Source organism: Paralichthys olivaceus, chromosome 17 (genome assembly GCF_024713975.1).
Source record: "Paralichthys olivaceus isolate ysfri-2021 chromosome 17, ASM2471397v2, whole genome shotgun sequence".
In the NCBI taxonomy this organism is placed as follows: Eukaryota; Metazoa; Chordata; class Actinopteri; order Pleuronectiformes; family Paralichthyidae; genus Paralichthys; species Paralichthys olivaceus.
In genome coordinates, this window is record NC_091109.1 from 4,532,902 (window position 1) to 4,555,180 (window position 22,279).

Sequence of the window (22,279 nt, forward strand, 5' to 3'; positions counted from 1 at the left end):
TTATATGTGCTTGTGTGTGAGTGTGTAAAACCTTACGTTGAGCATTTCGTGGCTTTGTTACAACCAGCAGACCCTTTTGCTATATACTCAAAACACCATATGTCACCACTGAGCAAAACGGAGGGATATCAAGGTCACAGCAGCGTCTAGCCTCAAGAGCAGCACCGCATGGTATATTCATGTCAGCTTTTCAAGAAATCTCCAAACTGCTCTTAATTTGACAAGCTGCAATATTATGAGTCAGACAGAAATGGCTTGACAATTACGATTTCACTTCAATCACAAAGCCATCACCCAGAACATGTTTTAATTGAACTCATTTGAATTCACTTTTAGGAGCCGTCTAAATGTGGAGCATTTGGCGAGCCCCTGCTTGTAGTTAATGAATATGCACTCATACTGGTTCAGCCTGTATGATAAATACATTTATTGATAAATTACTGATTAAAACTGAATCAAGCGATTCAACCACAGTATCGCAGAGTGACAAGAAAACATCATTTGTAGTAAATCGCAAAAAAAAAGATAAAGCAGAAAGGAAAAATGTATGTGCCTAATCTTATCATTTATAATCTTATCTTTTCAAAAGATGACACCAAGAGGACAAATACACAGTTTCCTTTGTCTGTATGCAGCTGAACAGTGTGGGCAGGTATTTGTGGGTAGAGCATGAATTTTTTCTGTGTGTGCATAAAGCACCTTTCAAAAGCCATTGTAAAGTGACTCTACAGATATTGTTTATTGGTAGGAAAATATGAAATACCTTGAATGGGGATTGTGTGTCGTCTGTGACCTTGGAAGTAGCTGCTGCTTGTGCTGTTGCCATGAACATGTTCTGTAAGGATGTCGAGGATCAGTCATTCATAGATGTCAGGTCAGGTCAGATTCCTCCTGAAAGGACAGGAAGAGTTATGGATAAATAAAAATACCTGCAGTGTTAGCAGCATCAAGTCACTAGGTTTTTGGGAGATATCAACAACTTCAAAGTCTTTAACTAAAGAATATTTCCTTGAACTTGTGACGAGCAGTAAAATGTCCACACTTTAAGGAGATTCCATTCTCGGTCCATCCTTGAGAGACCATTCAGACATCATAAAGATATTAACATTAAATAAAAACACACATACACATGTACGAAATTAGGTATGGCATTTTCGTACAAACCTTTCAAACCCTGATTTAAATAGCTCTGCTGGACAGAGGCTAGTATTTGTGCAGCAACACAAAAGAGTAACAGCCATTATAAAAAAGCCACTTAGTGCATAACACTTGCTGCAGTCCTCAGTGCAACAGCTATGCATTATTTCCAATTCATCCACCTGAATGTGTTTGCAGCATAGTTACAGGCCATTTCACAGTTGAAGCAAATGACACTGTCTCGCTGTAGCTGCAACTGCGTCAGACACTTAACGCTCACCTTTAAACTCCCTTTGGAACTGAGGGGCTTGTGGGTGTGATCGTTCGCAGCTCAACGGTGGAGAGACCTCCACTGTAATCAAAACTGTGCTACAAATCTGAACTCTAACACTTTTTGTATGAAAAACAGGGATCTGTTCACTAAAATATCAACTGACCTGGTCAACAAATATTTAATTTGTGCCAGGTTACCAGAGGATTGATCAGGAATCCTGCCTCGATATAGAGATCCTGTTTTTGTCACATATTGCTTTTGTATAATCAAAACATACAAGGTACACTCTGCACAAAACACAGTGAAAGTGCTATGTACCTGTTTTATTCTTGATTATTGATTATTGATTATTGATTATTTAAATTTAATAGTCTAGCACTGATTCACGTTATCAGACGGTGAACTCTCTAAACTACAAAACTACAGTATAGATTTTAATGCAAGATTTTAAACAACTTGTCCTTTGGTGCAGGTTTTCTGGTTTCAGCAGTCAAGCTTATATTTGTAACGTACTTTTACTTGATCTGTACATGAGTAAATGGCATAACCTATAAAAACAATAATTATTAAGCTACGTGGGAAAAAAACATCCCTCCTTCGAGCCGGATTCGAACCAGCGACCTAAGGATTTCCATGTAACCACTACAGTCCTCCGCTCTACCAACTGAGCTATCGAAGGTGAACTGAGCGCTGCGGTGGCCGCATTCCATTATCAAGGGAGTGGAGGAAAATTAAGGTCTAAACAGAATCGAACGGTGGTACACGGCCGCAGTTCCGCTTCCGTCGCGTGGTTTCACCGTTTCTTTTCAGAGGTGACGTCGACCTAAGCGACGACAGGACGGTTGCACGGAGATGCAGCACGTCCCTGTCAAGTTGTTGACAAATAAAATACAAAAACCTTCGAACACAATTATCAGGCAAAGTTACCAAATACTGTCGATGGACCCTGGAGTTAGCTTCAGATGCTACTGACGTCGAAGTAACTAGTCGTGCTGTGATAGTTGTGGTAATGATAGATGTTCTATGGTTGCACCGCGGCCTACACGGGGAATTAGCTCAGATGGTAGAGCGCTCGCTTAGCATGCGAGAGGTAGCGGGATCGATGCCCGCATTCTCCAATGAAACTTTTCTTTTTAGCTTTGTTCTCATTATTATTTCGTATTAAAACGCAGAACTCTTTCACCTCAGTTGACTTTTAATCTATTTCCTTCACTACTTCCTGTCGCTGGACATCAACACAACACAGTTTATCCACAGAACCAGGTGCTCTCTTTAGCCTGATTGTCGTTAGCTGATCGTGCAGGTGCAGAGACCTGGCTAGCTTAACTTTTACACAACAAAAAGTGAATGAATGCTAATTTTACACACGTCGCAGTTTGTTTAATACTGTACATGAGTAATGTTCTCTTAGATAATGTTACATTACCTTTTAGTGGACGATGTCAATGTCCTTTTGGAGTCCTTTGTTTACCTGTTGTTTTTCCACTGTGAACCCTGAGGGTGCTAGCTAGCATTTAAACTTAGCATCTTGATCAGGCTAACATGTAACAGATGTTTTTATACAAGCTCAGCGTGTTTATTTACTTTGTTGTGTGTACTTTTTCGATTGAATACTATTATTCATCCATTTTAAACGTTTAGTTATTCGAATGGGGCGAAGTTCAGATTGATGTTTAGAAGGAATATCTTATATCTAATCGTGCAGAAAACATCAGCCCTGTCTGAAGACCTCAACAGTCTCGACCTCTAATCGAAGCTGTGTAACGTGATATTTTACACGTGGTGCAGAAAACAACACTTAACTCCACGTTTCAAACCTCCAGTCAGCTCTGATGGAAGTGCTGAGGCCTGGGGGGCAGCTGTTCAGCGCCGCCCTGCTCGGTTTCAAATATGGGCAAGGTAAAAATGGCAACCTTTGACGTGACAGCAATAGCTTCTATAAACAGAAGTGACAGCAGCGAGATAGGAGCCCCACACCCCGAGAGACGAGAGCAGGCAGCAGGGCCTCAGCCTGACCCTGGGCCTACTGCAGCACACAGGACTATTGGCTAACTTTAGCAGCTTTGTGTAATTCGGTTTTTGCCACCCTCCCGAGCCTCGATCATTGTGGTTGGTCACAACATGAACACCATGGAGAACTTGGAGAAGCAGCTGATTTGTCCCATATGCCTGGAAATGTTTACAAAGCCTGTGGTCATCCTACCGTGTCAACACAACCTCTGCAGGAAATGTGCCAACGATGTCTTCCAGGTAGGCAACTGGACCCACTGACATGTTGTTATCATCGAGGGAAACTGCTGTGATACTACATCACACTACTAACTAACAGCTGATCTTTTCACGAACTAATAGCTGCTAACATATGTAACATGTGTGTAATCTCACATGAAAATCAACGCTTTGTTTTATTATGATTATAATAATAAAGTTTTAGGCTTTGTAGTTTAAGGCATTAATGTACAAAACTATTACTCCCTGCTCTAAATCACCTCTCAACCAATATGAACATCTGGGTGATTGTGTTATAATTGTATAATATAATATTTATAATGGATAATACAATGAAGACTGTTGAAGCAGTGGATTATTGTTTCATAACAGCCCAGTGAAATGAAGAGCACACAGCACAGAGTGCATACCTCCACTAACATCCCCCTTATTATGACACAGCATTCAAACTCACTGGATGTGTATTTTTACCTGGATCGCACACACTCATAGATATCAGTCCCCTCGACATGCCAGGTCATTTTTTTTCTTCAAGATCCATAAATTATTCGGTGAGAAGTCAACAGAAATGCCCTATGATGCAATGTTAAAGAGAGAGAAAAGCAAATTGCTGGATCTGCCCCCTGATACGGATCCACACCAAAGTCTATCAGATTCAGAAATACTTTATTGATCCCAGGGGGAAATTGTGTTCTTATCGTGTTCTTCTGTGACTGCATCCTTTCACCAAGTTTCATGGAAATCTATTTTAGTAGTTAGTAGTTTGAGCGTAATCCTGCTTATTAACAAACAGAAGAATGCAGATGAAATCATTAACTTCTTGGCAGAGGAAGTAATCTAGGGAGTTAGTTCAGACAGAAGACTGATCCTACCGGGAATCCACAAATAATTTGCGGAGGTAATCTATTCATCACAGACTTCATTCACATGTCCATTCTAGTGGGGTTACTATTGTCCACAGATTCACTCATGTTACTGAAATGCACCCTTCACAACAGTATCCTCAACAAACACCACAAACTAACATAATTACTGTAATAGAACAGAGGCTTAGCTTAGAGACATCTTCATCTCACAACACAGCATAATTGCGGGTTCCCCTTAGGGCATGCCATCTACCCCCAACATGCTACACTATCGATTCAAATCCTGATTGATGCCACTTTAATTTAGTGTTTGAATGTGACCTCTTACAGGCATCAAACCCATACCTTCCAACAAGAAGTGGCTCGTTGACGTCAGGTGGCCGCTTCCGATGCCCGTCCTGCCGGCACGAGGTGGTTCTGGACAGGCACGGAGTTTACGGGCTACAGAGGAACCTGCTCGTCGAGAATATTATTGATATGTTCAAGCAGGAGTCAAGCAGGTGAGATGGATCTGACGCACATTGAAAGTGTAGCAGCTAGTGGTTTTAGTGCCAGTGGCGTCTGAGTCATAGAGCTGGAGTGGATGACAGGATGTCTTCAGTTGGAGTCATCTCTTCACATAGTTGTTAGCAGATGACTATCGCTAAAAGGCTTGTGTGACTTTAGATCCACTCACACTCTGGATGCTCGTCCTCACACTGGATCGAACATTTTTGGGCAATGACATATTTTACAGACAAAGATCCAGACGATGATCCAGACAATGTAGATGAGTATTACAGGAAAGACAAATTAATAAAACACTGTGCACCTGCACCACACCTGTGTACTGCACAGCAATATGGTGATCACTGCATTGATTACTGCACTGTCAGTCCATGTGCACGGCAAGTCAAGACTGATGGATCATCAATAAACTACTGACATGTGTACCTTTTGACATTATCAAGGAGCCCTTAGCCCTCAGCCCTCAGCCAATATGCACTCAAATGTACGGCCTGACAGGAAGATGCCACTGTTGTTTGTTTTTTTTACACTTCAACAGCAGCAAGCCAGCGCAGGAGAGGTCGGAAGAATCACCCATGTGCGATGTCCACAAGGAAGAGAAGATCAATATTTACTGTGTGACCCACGGTGTGCCCACATGCTCCATGTGTAAGGTGTTCGGAGCTCACAAAGACTGTGAGGTGGCACCCATCAGCAGCATTTACCAGACTAAGAAGGTGAGGCCTGACAGTAGTCATAGAAACCATGGATACTGTTGGGATGAACTGATGGACAGACAAGTGGGTGGGTGGGTGTTTGTCTGGTTAGGCAGACAGACAGACTTTAATGCATCATAACCCAGTTTTGATTCACACTTGATCTCAGGTGTTTACGTGTCCTTGCCCCCCCAGACAGAGCTGAGTGACGGGATCACCATGATGGTTGGGAACAATGACAGGATCCAAGGAATTATCAGTCAGCTAGAGGAAGCCTGTCGTGTCGTAGAGGTCAGTGTCCAACTGCTGCAAGCTGCCTGACCTCTCACTCACACAGCAAGCTGGCCCCACTCAGTGCTCACACTAATGCACCTGCATTCACCTGCACAGTCGGATCAACAGAAGTAATGCGTCCTTGTTTACTGCCACTCTCGCTGCTTTTATCTGTCTGTAAGGTGTAGACAGCGAGGTGGAGAGAGGAATTAATGTTACAATGGCTCAGTCTATCTTACATCCCCTCTTTTCCACATGTTCCTCTACATGCACTTAGCGGGGCTCTCCATTCTGCTTCTTGCACACTGACATTAAAAACGAGACGCGTAATTGATGGGGGGGAGAGCAGACAGCTTTCCTATGGTTCAAACACCACAGTTGGTTGTAGTAGAGAGGAAGCTGGAGTGCCCCCCCCCCCCATGCATTGCCCTCATTGGCATCACTCAGGACAGACAGACATAATGAGCCACACTGTCCTCCCTGCACACATGGCACAGCCCCCTTGAGCAGAGGACAGGCTACACAGAATATTTGTCATTTACGTTATTCACACAACAGTGCACAGAAGGCTGCAACAATTTCCATATTTTTTCTGGCTCAAATATTCAGTTGTAACGTTGCTTTGCATTTATATACATTTGTCTCCATTTGAGTGTGAGGATTGATGACTATAGGAGACAGGAGATAGACAGACTTATAGGAGCTGTAATCCTTCCCCGTACACTCATGCATACATAGGAGAACGGACGGAGGCAGAAGACTCTGGTTTGCGAGAAGTTTGATCAGTTATACTCCGTCCTGGAGGAGAAGAAGAGGGAGATGAGTCAAAAGGTAACAGCTGAACAGGATGAGAAGGTGAGCTATATCCAGAGCCTGACCAGGAAGTACGGAGACCACCTGGAGGAGAGCTGTAAGATTGTGGAGATGGGGATCCAGAACATGGAGGAGGCAGAGATGGCCTTATTCCTGCAGGTCAGAGACAAAATGAGGGCCCTAAATGGGGGTTAAAATTTGTTGTTATATGCCGAGTTGAATGGGAATTTTGTCTTTATCTATATTGTGTCTTTCAGAGCACAAAGCCTCTCCTCAAAAAGTGAGTACATGTTTCTATGCATCTATAATCACCCTGATATTTGGGAAAGAAGTTATGTTTGCAATGTATAGAAGACTTCACACTGCGACTGTGTATCTTTTTAATATTTCTTATTGACCTGTTTTTTTCATACTCTAGTGAGTCATTCACCAAATTTACATCCGCACCGATACGTAGATCCACCAGCCTAATGCAGCGAGCGAGATCACACCTGCCGTCTTTCAGCTGCCAAAGTGAAGTTCTGTGAAATGCAGCAAATCCCTATCTTTAGCAGAGGCATTTTGAAATAGCTGATAGAATGTGCTAAACATCACAGATTGACAATATATAGCAGGTGTTACATCAACGATCTGAGGGTGATATTTTTATCTCTATAAATATGATAACTGCTGTTTCTACGCTCAGGATTGCAGAAGCATCCAGCACGGCACACTTGGATAAAGTTGAGCGCGGCTATGACAATATGGATCACTACAGCGTCGAGTTCAAGAGGGAGGCGAAGGCCCTGCGCAGCATCGACTTCATCCAAGGTGAAAGGGCAGAGTTCAGCCATGGTTGCAATTGACTGTAAACAGATCAGTAATCTAATAATAATAGCAACTTGTACTAAAGACTGCTTTACAGGCTCAGGAAAATAAAAAATAAAACCAGAATGGAACTTATCAGAGTGAATACCTCAGCCGAAGCCCAACCGCCCCCTTGTGAAATCACATTTAAATTCACCAGATTTGGATGTTTATTTAGATTGCCAAATTGCACACAATCCTAAATATCCGTCCTCTAAACGTGCCTGTTTTTATTTATTGAGAACAATGTGTCTCCGAGAAATCAAGCAAAATGTTGAAAAACCCTCTGTCTTGAAAGTGTCTTGTGTCCGCCTAATTGCTTTTTCTCTTACCCATACTGCTTCCTTCCACAAGTTTTGTGGTAATGCATCCAGTATTTTTTGCATAATCTTGCATATACACATTGCAACAAACAAACAAACGGGTTACTAAAACATAAGCTCCTTGGCAAAGGTAAAAAGCAAGGACAGAAAATTATATTAGAAATGCTAGCTGGGGAAAATTAAACTAATAGTTAAAAGCCTTGGTGTAGAGGTGGACTCCAAGTTTCCAGAGATGGGGCATTGTGGATCTCTCTGTGGAATACTTTCTATAGTTTATCTGACCTACTGTATGTTTCCTTCCTTTCTGTTACAGATGAGGACGACGAGGACGATCTGGAAGAGGACGGAGAAGCAGGCGTAGAGGAAGGAGACGGGGCCCAGACTGTTTCTGGAGGCAGCGCCGTCACAGCCGCCTCCGGCCAGTCTCCTCCTCCTCAGCAGATAAACCCCTCGCCCACCGTGGCGATGAGCCCTGCTTCGAATTAGCCGTCCAGCCCAGACAGCACCCAAACCAAGAGCTGGATAAGTGTCTGTCTTAGATGTTGGTCTCAGGCCAGTTGTGATCCTTCTCCTTCCAGATTGGGGGAACAGTGAGATGGATTAAGATCCGTGCCAAAGGGAAAATCTGGGTCTCTGAGGTAGACGTAAAAGAAGAGACAGAGGTTTCTATTCTCCACTTTATCTCTTGCTGTGATTGTTTGAGCTTGCATCATTTCCTATGGACTGATTTTTTTTCTTGTTCTTATTTAAAACAAGTTTTGCTTCTTCCTTTTCATTTTGGACATACTCAATGACAGACAGGAGTAAGTTTGGTTATGTCCAGAATTCAAACATGATCATACGTTTCATTTTCATGAATCTGACCTTTTCCGACCCACAGCTAAAACTACATCATTAGACAGCAACCAGAACCAGGCGGCCTTAGGTTTTCCTCCCTGTCGTATACTTTATGACTTAATTATTAGGGTTTCCTGCGTACAAAACTATCACTGTGACATTTCAGTATTTCACATACACAAAACGGCCTGTATTATTAGTCGTGTAACACAGGTATATTTTCCGATTATATTTTATGTGTCATTAAAACTAAATTGTACAAACAAGTAGAGCTCCAATCTTCAGTTACATCTTATTTCCACTCCCATCCTCTCTGTGCTCATGTGTACAGGGAAAAGACTTCTTTTTCTCCATCCCTTTATCTATTTCTCACACTCTTTTCCATTTAGTTCTGATGAAGGAAATCCAGCGAGCAAAGGCATTAGTGCTCTTTTTATAGCTGGTTCAGACAGTTATAAGATCCCTGTGTACTGTATGGTCCTGTTACCATCCCTGCCCACAACCTACTGTACATAGGAGGCTGCAGTGAGCCTCCAGCCATCAGTTGTCCATTCGCTGCCTTGCGATGGTCCCACCTTGCTGTGACTCCCCAGCAAGTCTGCCACGGAGTCCCATCTAATTATTGTTCACCATCTCTCACTGAGTTGGATCCTTTACAAATGGGCTCAATGCAGCGCTAAGCCCCAAGTTGCTAAGTGGGCAAAACAGAATAGGATGACTCACATCTATAACTCTTGTTTAGTTTTCCCTGACACCATGGGTCAAGGATCAAAACAGCACACGCACACACACACACACACACACACACACACACACACACACACACACACACACACACACACACACACACACACACACACACACACACACGCACGCACACGCATCTTTCACACTCATTAGCTATCAGTGGTGCATCTTTGAGCTGTCTGTTGTTGCCTCTTACTGGCATAATGAGAAATGTCTCTTGAGGATTAAGGGTTTAGGAGAAAGGATGCTGTGCTCTTCACCTGCATGGCCGCGGGCGCTCTCTCACAGCATCCTTTGGTTAAATGTTTTGTTTTTTCAGCTCTTTTTGTGTCTGTGTGATGGAGAGGAGGCATGGTGTTAGCCCACGACTTGGCTGCAGATCAATGCCATGGTAACACCATGTAAGATTTTTGTATTCAGTCAGAAAAAAGAACCTTTGTCAATCAATATCTGTGTAGGCAAGTCTCAAGATACAGTGGCCATTTGTGCTCTTTCCAACCAAGCGTTTGTTTTGCAGTAAACATTTATTCTTCAATGTAAGATTACAAATTTATGTATCAATAAACAATATGAGAGTCAAATTAGAGATTTAAGTAAGTGGGAATAGTTTGTTTTCTTTTTTAGTTACTATTAACTCACTTGTAAGGATGTGCACAGAGAGGTGTAAGCAGTGCTTTTAATTTTTTATTAAAAAATATAGATATAAGACGTTCTCTTGCACAACAGAAAATGACTGGTTGCACATAAGTTTATTAACAAACATAAATATCATAAATACAGTGATCCATAATCTAAAACAAAATGCCAATTTTGCCAATGCAGTATTCCATGTCTCAAACAGAAGTGTTTCATCTCAGATATGGAGACCGGTGCGATTCTACAGATTTGACACCAACATTAAAATGGAAGGGTACAATCAGATCATTATGGGTCAAGCCCGTTTATGCTCCATAGTTTGAGGTTAAAGCTATAAATAATAGAGTGATACAGCAGCACTATTTTGTACAGAGCATGTTTTGTGCTGATGGCAAAAACGCAAGAAAAGAAGAAATAAAAAGAAAAAAAGAAAAGAAAGGGAGATGAGATCTTTGGCGGACTGCAAGGAGCTCTTCATTTCCCGAAGAGCTCCATCATTCTTCTGTTATTTTGCGCCTGCTGAGCCATCTGCTCCTTCCGGGACATCTCCATCATCTCCCGCAGCAGGTGGAAGGTCAGATCCAGGGATATCGGCGGGTCTTCGGACCTCCTGCCCCTCTCCATCGAGTCGTCACCGCGGTCCTCGAAGCCGCCTATGAGCGCCCTGATGTTCCCAACTTTCCCTTGTAAAAGACGCCGCGTCAGCTGGAGTTGCAGCGCTCTGTTATAGACGGCAGGCGATTCGGCAGGATACATGGACGAGGATGGGAAAGAGTTAGAGTCCCCGTTGCCCAGTCGGACGAAGTACTCCTCTCCGAGCCGCTCCAGGATGGGGCCAGACTGCTGCTGCTGCTGCTGGGAGTTTTGGGTTTGGGGAGCAAGGACGCGCAGTGCACCGCCAGGGCTGTCAATAGCCCGACATTCGTAGCGCGGCAAGAAGGCAACAAGCAGAATCACGGTGGTACCAAGTAAATTGAGCTTCATGTCAGGATATCAACAGGAATCTGGGAAAGAGAAGGACATCCCAAGTTTACTTTCATGGGATAGGCATATTTTTTTATTTGAACTCTGGTGTGTAATGTGCTGCGTAAAAGAGGAATTTACGCACGGAGAAACGGACATTGGAAACATGTAACGGTCTGGAAACTACGAAATAAAGTGTTAACGTTGAGTTATTATTGTAAAACTCTTCATTAATACGGCTTCATCTGTATCAGTCATGCGAATGGGTCGTGGAACTGATGCATAATGTGAAATCTTTGCGCGTAAAAGAGAGATTATAATTGGCGCACTAATGGATGGACTGTGGAAGTGAAAGTAACATTGCTAAAGTTACACGTGTTTCCATTTTATAAAACAAGATTGTTTGCGAAATAACAATGCATTTATGACTAAAATCCACTTTTTGATCTGTGAAAACGATGTGACGTGCCAAATAAGCTTCACACACACAAACTAACAATGTGGATGAAATAAAAAGAAGCTTTACGCACCTTCAGTCTTTAGAGGAGGTCCAGTACACTCGGGTAGGTTGCCAGGTAGTTGGCGAGATGCTCCTCCTTCACCTCCTTTGAAGAAACAAGTATATAGTTACTTAAAGAGTAGATGCTGAATGGACTTATATAGCCAAGCTGACTATAAATGTCGCGCTCCAAACTGAGATTGAGTCTGCGCGTCCTTGCATGGGTGCAACGTGAATGGACGCCTCTGACAAAGTGCTTTAGTTTAGACGAGATGAGTCATATGTGAGCGTGCGCGCGCGTGCACGAGCGTCTACCTCCGTGCTTCCAGGGGTGGGTGCCACACCTGCTGGCATTTCTATTTGAGTGAGTTAGTGTAAGAAAGAAGAAATAATAAGTCGCTTCTTGGATTCCGAGAGGAGAAAACGCTCTGGAGTGAAAGGCTGAGGATGAAGTGAAGATGAGCTAAATTTATGCTCTTGCCTCCCGGTCACAGATGATTTCCAGAATGTGTGCAGAATCAGATTAAATTGTACTTTGCCTGTGGGGGAGAAAAAACATTTCTATTAAGTAACAAACTGCAGTGACTGGTCTTTATTATCAACTCAAAATATTGGACATGCACCAGATACAACAGGCACATTTAAGTAAAATCTGCAGGAGTGAGTTTATACGGCATATTAAACCACACCAATGATCTCAAAGCACTATCCTCTGTTATCTGTGTTGTTAAATGATTGTGCATTAGCAAACAGCTCAGGCTCAGAGAGAGGCATTGTTTCCCAGTGATTCATTGCTGCTGCTGCTGCACACACCAAGTCACTACCTATACCACTGGGTGCCTCTCCACAACGCCCCAGAGGGTCCCACCGTCGAACCACTCATCCAAAATGGAGAGCTTAATCCAGTATCACACAGCCCATTAGAATTTGTGTGTGTTTCACATCAACTGCAGGGAATGCAATTAAATAACCTATCAATTCATATTCATGTCTGTGGATGAGCAGAAGTTGGCACTGTCCCTCTTTGGTATAAACTCCACATGTATAGTAATCCTTCCCCAAACCTTCCCATTAATCCTCAACAGTAATTCCATTTGAGCCAGACATGCAGCTCTTGGAACATTCTTTAGGCCACTCAAGTAATAAACTGCCAATTTGAGAGATACAAGAGGGTAAAAGTAGATTTTCCAAATGTAGTAACCGAACAAAACATTTCTGCCAATGCTACAAATTTCACATATCATCCTTTGACATCTTTAGTGAATCGGAGCATAATTTGCAGTCAGTGTTGTTTCCCCCTATAGCCTCCCTCCAATTTGATGCCCTTCCTGCTCCAGGGGAGGTGTCAGGTCCCATCATGAGAAACACATGTTAGCTGACACAAATAGAAAACACCGCCAGATGAGAGAGTGACTGCTTGTGGTCAGCTCATGTCACCTCTTTTTCAAATCACTGTCCCCGAACAGATCACTGCAAGAGAAATCGTCCTCCTGTGAAGCCACACCGGAAAAGACTCAGGCTCCACTGATTATCCCTTTGTTCCCTCAATTAGAGCGAGTCCCTCGGGTGATTCCTCTGTGAAAATTGGGACGTTGACCTTTGACTCTGACAGCTGCAGGTGGAAAGTACAAAAAATGATGATGTTAAAATGTTTTTAATGGATTGGAACCAAATGTTCATGGTTTAATTTTCTGCTTCTGAGGAGGGATTTCACAGCTTTGGTATGAGACGAACAAACGCCATGGCAACACGTTCTTTTAATTGATCATTTGCCTTTCTGAGTCGAGCTCCCCTCCTAGATAATTGGGCCTTTTCCCCCCAGTGGATTGAGCCTTGTTTTCAGCTCAACTTTGACAAACTAATTCCAATAAACAAGGTCAGTGTTTAAATCAGTGTGAACAGGTATTCTGCTGCTGTGAATGCATATATCTCGATGCTCAGCACTCAGAACCTACGCATGACCTCAGTCCTGTACCTCAGGTGTCCTTCTGGTATATAGCCCAGTGATATAACTGGTTATAAAAACAACTCTGTAATATAAGTGGGAGCTTGGCCTTTCATTTTAAGTAAAAAAAAAAAAAATGAAACAACATCTCTTGTGTTATAATTGACCAGAAAACTGCACAAAGCTTTTATTCAATCAGCCCCCTGGATCTGAAAATGTTCAGTCATGGCAGTTTAAGACGGAGCAGTCATTAGTTATGCAGGATGAAAGCTGCTCATCATCTTGATGCTGAACAATTCTTCACTGGTAGTCAGGTGATTTTTTTTTTTAAGAAGGCATTTTTGAATTTGTCTTGATACTGAACAATGAGTAACAATGAAACGTAACAATCTTCTGGAGGCTCTTGAAAAGATCCCCTCCTGAAAAATTCAATGTGAGACAGCTGGCCTTCCTGCCTACGGTCTGCATGCGACTCAACAGTGTGTACATTCAGAGAGGACGTGTGAAGCAAAGCCTCCCATAATGCAGCGAAGCCCTCCAGGGCCCTTCTGTCTATATGAATCCAGCATGTGTGCCTCAAATCAGAGGCTTCCCTAATGATCGTTCACACAATGGATCCATAATTCCCTTTTCAATTTATAACTGGAAAACCCAACAATGATTGTGGACTCAAAACATTGTTATTTTAAAAAGGTTATTTCTAAAATCATCCATATAAAGTCGTTTTTTTTCTATAAAATTGTAGTTGACAACACAAACCATGTTCAAACTCATCTTTTATTACCTCCTGACATCTCTAACCGGTCTCCGGTGACATACTGCCCCAATCCCACTGGATCCCACTGAGGGAATAAATGTTTTAAAAAGGGCCACGACTATAGTTTCAGTTTTTAAAAAGGCTCAATAATTTCCCACAGCAGCTGGGTTCTGCTGCTTTTAGAGAAGGTTACACAGGCATGAGTCAACGTGTGGAAAAGGAGAAAAGGAACAGGATCGTAAATTCTTTTTCCGTCACAGGCCGTGACTCTGGACTCTGGACACAGGCCTGGAACCGGCGGCTTTGGTGTTTATAAAATACGATTCTGCCTTAGGAAGAAATGTACTTGATCAAAAGAAAGTGTTTTATTTTATCCTTATTTTTCTTATTCCGTCAATGAGCTGTCTCAGAAATGTGCCTATAGATAGATAGATAGATAGATATACCCTTGTATAGTACAGGTGAGATGTATATAAGAGGCATTGTGCCTAATGTCTGCTCTGCTTCATGATTTCATGTCATTAAGTGATATTTGCTTTCACTAATACACGAGTAATGTTAACTACACGGTGGACGTCCACTCCCACACTGTGAAGATTTGTTTGCTTCGTAACAACAACTGACAAAAAATTGCCATCTCAAGAGAAATCTAGGGCAAAGCTATTCCCACAAATAGCATTGTAACCCAGTTTTCTCTGCTCCTTAATAACACACTGTGACCATAATTGGCTCCTGATGGGGTCCCTTAATCTGGACATGACATGCTGATCGCTGCGTTCACTGTGTGGTGTCACAGCTCAGGTTCTGAATATTTACAACCCAGAAAATCTGTCCAATCTCGGTGCGATTATTGGCAGGAGAGCCAAAAGAAAAAATAACTTCAGGTCTTGGTGCAGAATGACAGACATCATATGCATCGACGCTGACAGTTATCACACGGGTCAAAGTGACAGAAAACAGCCAGAGAAAAGAAAAACTTCACGCAGTTTTCCTTATTTTAGACTCGGTTTGTCTCGAAGCGTCAATGACCTTAGAAATCTGCGCTTCTCTTTCAGCGCAGCACTGAATGTAACAATCACAAGCATAAAGGATGGAATGGTCCAATGGGCTTCTTCCTGTCTCTGTGGATGTCTGTCACTTTGCTGTGTCGTACAGCGATCGGTGCTTCGTTAAGATCTGTTCAAACGGGGGCTTTCTTCTTTCTGGGTTAAGATCCAAAACAAGTTCACCAGACCAAGGAAAGTTGCACATGCAGATTGGTTGGGGCTCATATTATATAATCATTAAATTGATATATTTCATTTTGTATGACAAGGAACTTCCCAGTTTTATATTTATAAGAGTAGTTGGGGGCAGTTTCGGTCGATGAGAGATTTATTTACTCTTAAGTGGAGCACTAATGAGTGTGTGTTCTTCTTTGTCCTTCTTCAACCAAGCGTGTCTGTCGCAACGTTTTCACAAGTTACGGTTCAGTGTGAGGATAGCCATGACTGCATGGATATCTGTCACCGCACAGCACTTCCATCACCGCGTGGCAGTGACCAGTTTTTTATCTATAAGTGATCCCAGATGTGATGTCCTTGTTTCTGAGTGGCGATGAAAGCATCCAGCTGACATGAGCTGCCAGTTTCCAGGAAAGCCTTGTCCTCTCATATGTGTGCAAACATGGGGCTTCCTGCTGCCTCTGAGGGCCATGTGCACAAACCGCGAGTCCTCTCAGATGATCGCGCTGGGCATTTGTCCCATAGCGCACATAATGGATGTCCTCCACCACATTAGGCAGGATGCAAGCCAGTGAAGATGCAGTGAAGTCGGCTGCTTTTGTGCAGATGCATTGTTGTTTTTCAGAAAGTGCATTTGAAATAGTCTAATGAGGAAAACAAGGACTGTGGGGCTAGGCGCGGTGTTATGTGTTGTGGTGCAGCGGCAAATGGGGTCAAAAAATATCAGTGCAGACACAAGAATGTCTTCAACACAAAAAGTTTTGATTACAGGATAATTAAAAGTGTCTTCGCAAAATAAAAACATGCTGCACATAACTGACCTCCCTCTGAGCATGCTGTAGCCCTGAGTCAGTCAAATGACTCATCCTTAGTTTTCTTCTGTGTCTTTTACTGGTTCAGATCAGAAGATGACTGAGGCTTTTCTTTAACTTATCTAATTGTGTGTGTAGGTGTGTGTGTGTGTGTGTGTGTGTGTGTGTTCCCTGCTCAGTTTCTCTCTGATCATCAGTGAGGAGCAAACAGGCACCGATTACACAATCAAAAAATGAGACAATTAAACCAAACTGCACCTTAAGGCGAAACAAATCTCAGAATGGCACAGAACAGAAAAGGAAATATATCCCTGTCTTCTTCATTTAACATCGAGCAAAACATTGTTTCGGCTTCTCTGGCTGTGCGATGAATAATATGTTTTTAATAAGCACATTGTGGTTTTGAAAGCGTGAACTGTGCCAGAGAGTCATCACTGAACTGAACTTTGTTCTCTGTGATTAATTCGATTGAGTGGCTGTGATTTAAAAGCTTCCACCGCTCGGCATCAATCAGCCGAACTAGTCAAATAAAACTAATGTAATGAATCAATCAGCAGAGATACACACATTAATCTGCAGCTCCTCTGTCAGGAGCCCTGCCACCATCAGGCTTAAACCCACCAGAGAGAGGAAACGGTGGACGCGCACGAGCAAGGGGTTGCTGGACCTTTCTTGTCTGGTAAATTCATCCGGGCAAATGAGTGGACGAGTGATCCAGACAGACAGCTGTCAGGCGGAGGAGAGGTGCCAGGAACTCTGCTGATCTTCACCGCCCCAACCATTCATTTATCCAGAGATGACGGGAGTTCGTCTGAACATTGAGCGACACAGAGGATCTGATGTAACTGTCCCTGATGTTAATGTAGAGAGGGAGAAACCTACACTTTGTCATGGAGGGGAGGAGGTGCGTCAACTTCATAACTCCTGTCAAGTTCTATACAGCCTGTGTTAAGTATTTCCACATGGGTTCAGAAAATTCTCCCCTGCTTCCTGAGCTAAATCAATCTCTTTGGAGCAGCTAAGAACACACTGACACAAAACTGGGAACAGAAGTAATCACAGTTTGACATTAAGGACGGCGATAATATGTGTTTTAATACAATGTCCGAAGGTTGTCCCTAATGCCTCGACCCTGTAGCTGCCTGAGCCTTTGCCCTGTAAATGAACTTTTTCCTCCTCTTTGTTCTACAAATGTTTTATTTGCTAAGCTCTTTGCCGCTTCAGACAAGACGCTGCCTGAGCTCCTGAAAGGGTGGTGGTGGGGAGTTTGTCCATGTGCCACTGCGGCCACCTCTCTCTGGGTCTATTTTCAACGCTACATATCCCAACATATGTAAAATGTGTAAGTGTCAGATACGTACACTATCTGTAGATTCAACAATCCCAGTGTTCTCCCTCAACACTGACCCAACACTGTGTGCAGTCTAAGCCGCTTATTCCCCATCCGGCCTCAGCCTGTAAATCTCCTCTTTGTTGCACGGTTCACATTACACCATCTTCGTAATCTGTAGAAAAGCTTCTCCGATATCCACAAAATTGTATCTTTGCCATACAGTATGTTTTTTTTTCTCTCTCTCTTACCATACACTTCACCTCAAAATCATCACCCCCAGAAAGTCTGCAAATGCCTTGAGCGTCAGTGGCGACAAACGTCATCCATTATAACTGATGATTGTGTCACTCGAACGCGTGGTTTTCGCTCCGGCTCCACCGTTACAATGCACTTTTTGAGCTTCGTTATGCGATGCTGCTTTACATTCATTTTTGGTGGCTGATAGAGACACTGTGTCCTTCATTGTGTGCACTGGATATAAACTGAATATATGTGACATGCAGTAAAGGTGAGGCAATTTAGATTAGCTCTCATTATTCCATGCCAATTAAATTAGAGCACCTTTAAAAAGTGACTAAGTGCCCTGTGATGGCAGCAGGTTGTGACTGCTTTACAATAGAAATGGAAAAAATGAATCTGAGCACCTGCATTTACATAGCTAATTGTTGTTTCCACTTTACAACACAAGTCAGTAATATTTGTCTAATTACTTCACTTGTGCAGGAAGCTCAACTTTGGTGAACTTAGGACGAATGTGGAGTGAATATCGGGAGCGTGACCTGCCCTTGATAGTTGGGATGTCTCATTGCTTGTTGGCGCTATTACCTCCTTGAAAATAGTTTAGGGTTAGCACAATGAATCCTGGGATAGATTGCCCCAAGAAGTGTCCACCCATCGGAGCCTTGGTTTCTCAGGGAGGGTTCGAAATGGAACAGCCTGGAGGGGCGCTGTTGTGACACAATCTACAGCCTCTGAAGATGGTAAATTTAGGCACAGCTCTAGTTTGCCCAGCAGCTACAGCAGAGACGAGCGAAGCCACGCGGAAAATGGGTATGACACAGTTAAAAGGCGACCAAAATGAGACGTCCCATTACCTTGAATAAAATTGTTGCTTTGTGGGAAACACTTTGAATAATGTAAATACACAATTCACTAAAATATATAACGTAGGTTTTGTCGCTTTTAGACATTTTGATTGTTACATATTATATTTTACTTTAATGTTATGTTCATGCAAAGATGCTTGGCGACCGCTTTCCTCAGACAAGATGTGTGTGGAAAGCAAATACTCACTTATCATAGCAAACGGATTGCACTCAACAAGTTTCCCCAAGAACCTTCAGCATCATTACCAAATTGCTCTGTGACCAGTGTTTGCAAGGTGATTTGTAATTAGTGTTTTTTTCTCTTTCCTTATCTCAATCCCCACTGATGTGTCCAGTTCACTGGGCTGTACACGCAGCCTCCACACGGGGCTGTCGTCAACTCAGGTGGGCTTTCCCCGAGCTCCTTGACCCCCCTCTCGGCGTGGGCCAGCATGAATTACATTAGCCACAGTTATGTAAACATTAATTAGACGAGGGATTTGGATATTGGCCCAGCGCCACTCTCTGGCTCCGCATTGAGCCGGAAGCCATCGCATCTCCACTCGTCACGAGTATTGTTGTTTTTGTCTTCCAGCACACAAGCATTGTATACGTTAAACTCAGGAAGCAAGAGCTGAGCACACGCAGCCGTCTGCCTGATTTAAGTTGTGTGATATAACACTGAACCCTGGGGGGGGTGGACATAGTTTCATTTAACTTGGGTTGGCAATGACTTTCAAACAGCGCAGAAGGAACAGGAGCCTAACTAACCACATGTAGGTTGTACTTCGCCCGGGGCCATTCACACATTTACAGTCAGGATTCCGCTTTGTTGCCCCTCCCCTCCTCCTCCTCCCCTCACTGCAACAGCACATAAAGAGTAAAAAAAAAAAAAAGAATCCGTTATCTGCACTTAATCGTCATTGACACTGAATCATCATGTTTAATTTGGGAGTGCATGTGGAGTCGAGGCCTCGCGGCTGTCACACACACACGTTACTCTCCACTGACACCATGTAGGCTGGCACTGAGCAAATGAAACCGGAGTGTTAGGTTTTCTATAAATCTCTGCTGCGGAGAAAAGTATTTATATTAAAAAAATTCAAAATAAACCTGAGAATTCGCACAGAGCTGGTGATGTTTTGCTCAGAGGTGCTTATTTAAGGGGAAAAGTCAACGTGTGGGTGTAAGTGTGGATTCTTTGTAGCGACTGCTTGTAATGGAAATGAAACTCCCTATGTTTTTTATTTCCCTCTGAGAATTACAGACCTGCAGCCATTTTTGATCACAGCTCATTTTAGCAACTTCCTGCGAAGTCTGGAAATTTACACCGGAGCAGCCGGAGCCTCACGTCTAAATCTCTGAGCCTGAGCGAGCGAGGACAAAATAACAGAAACGGCAAATGGTATCAAACACCTAAGAGGGGGCAGTGTCACACTTTGCTTTGAAACAGATTCAAGCCTCCTTCAGATGCTGCCACAGTCTGACACTGTATTTATTGAATAGAGGGGGGGGGGGGTCCCGCTTTGAGGAATGAAAGAGCTAGAAATCTGCTTTCACACTGAGATTCAAAGCCGCCCATAAAGGTCCATTGATGTTCAGATCTATTCATTTGCTAAGGTTGCAGATTTTGCAATCTTTAACTCAGGTTTTTGCTTCTTTGTGCTCAGGCATTAGATAAAAGTGCTTTTCCAGCCCTGCCATACATTGAATCTTTGTGAGCTGAAGGTCACAACCTACAGGTTTCTCAAGAGTGACTGCCGAGGTGCCGGTTCAATAAATCTGTCATAATCAAGGCTGTTAAAGTGTCCGTTTGTGATCAGTGTTTGCACTTTCTTCATCCGGCACCTGCTGTTGTGACAAGTCCGGTATTTGCTTCATGTTGCAAACGTTCCTTTGTTTTATTTAATCACTTGGCAAATAGGCTCTCAGCATATGAGTCACCTTTGCAATTATTATTGTTTCTACTTTTTGTACACAACTTGCAAAAACATGAGACTAGTTTAAAATGTAAATCACAGAGAACTAACCTCCACCTCAGCAGCTTTAACTTTAATCTGACAAGTTTGACACAGTTGAGCACAAAAGATGCTTTAACTCTCAGATCAAGTGTTGTTTTAAAGAAGCAGGGGTGCTGGAGCACTCTTTGAGAAATTCTTCTAAATTGTTTCTCTTACTCAAACTCTAGGGCATGGGGAGGGGGGGTGTGAAAGCATAGATTTAATTTACATATCAAAGCGAGCATACCGACGCTTGAGGGTCCCTGCATAGATGTATGTGATCCATATTATTTATAGCACGGGAACGTCCCCCGGGATCCTGATGCTGTTCGGTGTCTGTCATGCTATGAGAGAGGGCAGTTGGGTGAATGTAGCTTGCAATTAGGTGACTGTTGCATCACGTCAGGCCAAAGGGTTGCACGGTGCGTGACCGACATGCAATGGCGTCGTTGATCAGGCAACTTTTTGGGAGAAGAAAGCAAAGTGGCTGACAGGAGTCACACAGACGTCAGAGCGGGAGGAGGACTGTATATAATCATCTGCTCCGACTTCAATGTGATCACACGGGGATCTTTAGCATTCCAGCGACACGCCGACACTCTATAAGCAATAAGTGACAGTGGCCCCGAGGATGAACGGAGCAAGGTGACTCCTGCCCTTTTGTTAATGAGCTCGGCTTCTCTGAGTCTTTCAGCAACATTGACTGATCTGGGAGAAGCTGCTCCCGCCGAATGGCACAGTCACCACACCCTGGCGGATGTCTTGGAAGATCAGTCGATTCAGGTTGCGATTCTCTGATCTGAATGAATCACAGGGAAGAGTGTGAAGGCATCATCGCCCGCTGCAGATGAAAATGGGAATCGAGTGCACGGTCAACTAAGGCCAGTAGTGAACCGATGGATTGTTAAGTAAGTCCTGAATAAAAGATACAGTAAAAAAATGATCTTGAGCCAAAAGAAAAACATCTCTAAATTTGACCTGTAGCTGTGACTCACATCAGGGGTCTACTCGACCCACGAAGACCAGCTCCTTCGACGGTCTGGTCTACAGAGGCTCTCTGTGATCAGCGTCACAAGCTTGTCTAAGCCTTATCGCTGTTGCCAAGCAGAGAACGAGAACGTTTCAATGCCCCTTGGTTTTTTAACACGTGCACTTAGCTGTTCAGTCCAGTTAAAGCTTGATACTCTTTAAAAAACAGTTGAAGCGCAATGAATCCTGGGACAGTCTGGTCACACCGCTGTGACACAACCCTGTATTGAGACACAGCTTTATGTCTCTGATTTGGAATCATCATTTACTTCCTGAATTGCATCTCTGACTTAACTTTTGAGTTTTGAAGTGGAGCAGACAGATGAAATGTCTGAATGACCCTGCAGATCCTTCTTGAAACATCAGTGGTGCGTGATGTGCAGCCCACAAGGGAGATGACAGCACTTCCACAGTCAGTCTCTAAAAAGGCCAATTTGTCACCTGTCAGAA

The 22,279-nt window shown here is 43.2% G+C and overlaps 2 protein-coding genes and 2 non-coding genes across 5 annotated transcripts; 2 read left to right on the forward strand and 2 right to left on the reverse strand.

Moving 5' to 3' along the window:
- Positions 1–2,004: 2,004 nt before the first annotated feature.
- trnay-gua (transfer RNA tyrosine (anticodon GUA)) lies at positions 2,005–2,090 on the reverse strand. The gene is given in 2 exon segments: positions 2,005–2,040; positions 2,054–2,090. It is a non-coding gene; the product is annotated as a tRNA-Tyr (tRNA).
- Positions 2,091–2,456: 366 nt separating this feature from the next.
- trnaa-agc (transfer RNA alanine (anticodon AGC)) lies at positions 2,457–2,529 on the forward strand. The gene has a single exon. It is a non-coding gene; the product is annotated as a tRNA-Ala (tRNA).
- An 845-nt stretch (positions 2,530–3,374) lies between these two features.
- trim55b (tripartite motif containing 55b) lies at positions 3,375–10,621 on the forward strand. 2 transcript variants are annotated; one of them, XM_020087576.2, is made up of 8 exons: positions 3,375–3,661; positions 4,837–5,006; positions 5,549–5,729; positions 5,904–5,999; positions 6,720–6,953; positions 7,052–7,074; positions 7,480–7,604; positions 8,277–10,621. In XM_020087576.2, exons 1-8 carry the CDS (start codon positions 3,533–3,535, stop codon positions 8,447–8,449), a joined length of 1,131 nt encoding a protein of 376 aa, XP_019943135.1. In that variant the 5' UTR covers positions 3,375–3,532; the 3' UTR covers positions 8,450–10,621. The 2 variants fall into 2 exon arrangements, with proteins under 2 accessions (XP_019943135.1, XP_019943136.1); XM_020087577.2 differs by having other exon boundaries at positions 3,376–3,661; positions 5,552–5,729.
- Positions 10,278–11,873, reverse strand: crhb (corticotropin releasing hormone b). Its single transcript, XM_020087578.2, has 2 exons — positions 11,677–11,873; positions 10,278–11,187 (listed from the first exon to the last, which is right to left on the reverse strand). The coding sequence occupies exon 2, from the start codon at positions 11,165–11,167 to the stop codon at positions 10,658–10,660; it is 510 nt and encodes a 169-aa protein (XP_019943137.2). The 5' UTR covers positions 11,168–11,187; positions 11,677–11,873; the 3' UTR covers positions 10,278–10,657.
- Positions 11,874–22,279: the final 10,406 nt, after the last annotated feature.

What these genes read in the sequence shown, in the direction of transcription:
- trim55b (XM_020087576.2), top strand. Translation starts at nt 3,533, where the DNA reads ATGAACACCATGGAGAACTTGGAGAAGCAGCTGATTTGTCCCATATGC. An exon ending in AAGCCTGTCGTGTCGTAGAG is followed by an intron (nt 6,000 to 6,719) that starts GTCAGTGTCCAA and finishes ATGCATACATAG; the next exon opens with GAGAACGGACGGAGGCAGAA. An exon ending in ACAAAGCCTCTCCTCAAAAA is followed by an intron (nt 7,075 to 7,479) that starts GTGAGTACATGT and finishes TTCTACGCTCAG; the next exon opens with GATTGCAGAAGCATCCAGCA.
- crhb (XM_020087578.2), bottom strand. Translation starts at nt 11,167, where the DNA reads ATGAAGCTCAATTTACTTGGTACCACCGTGATTCTGCTTGTTGCCTTC.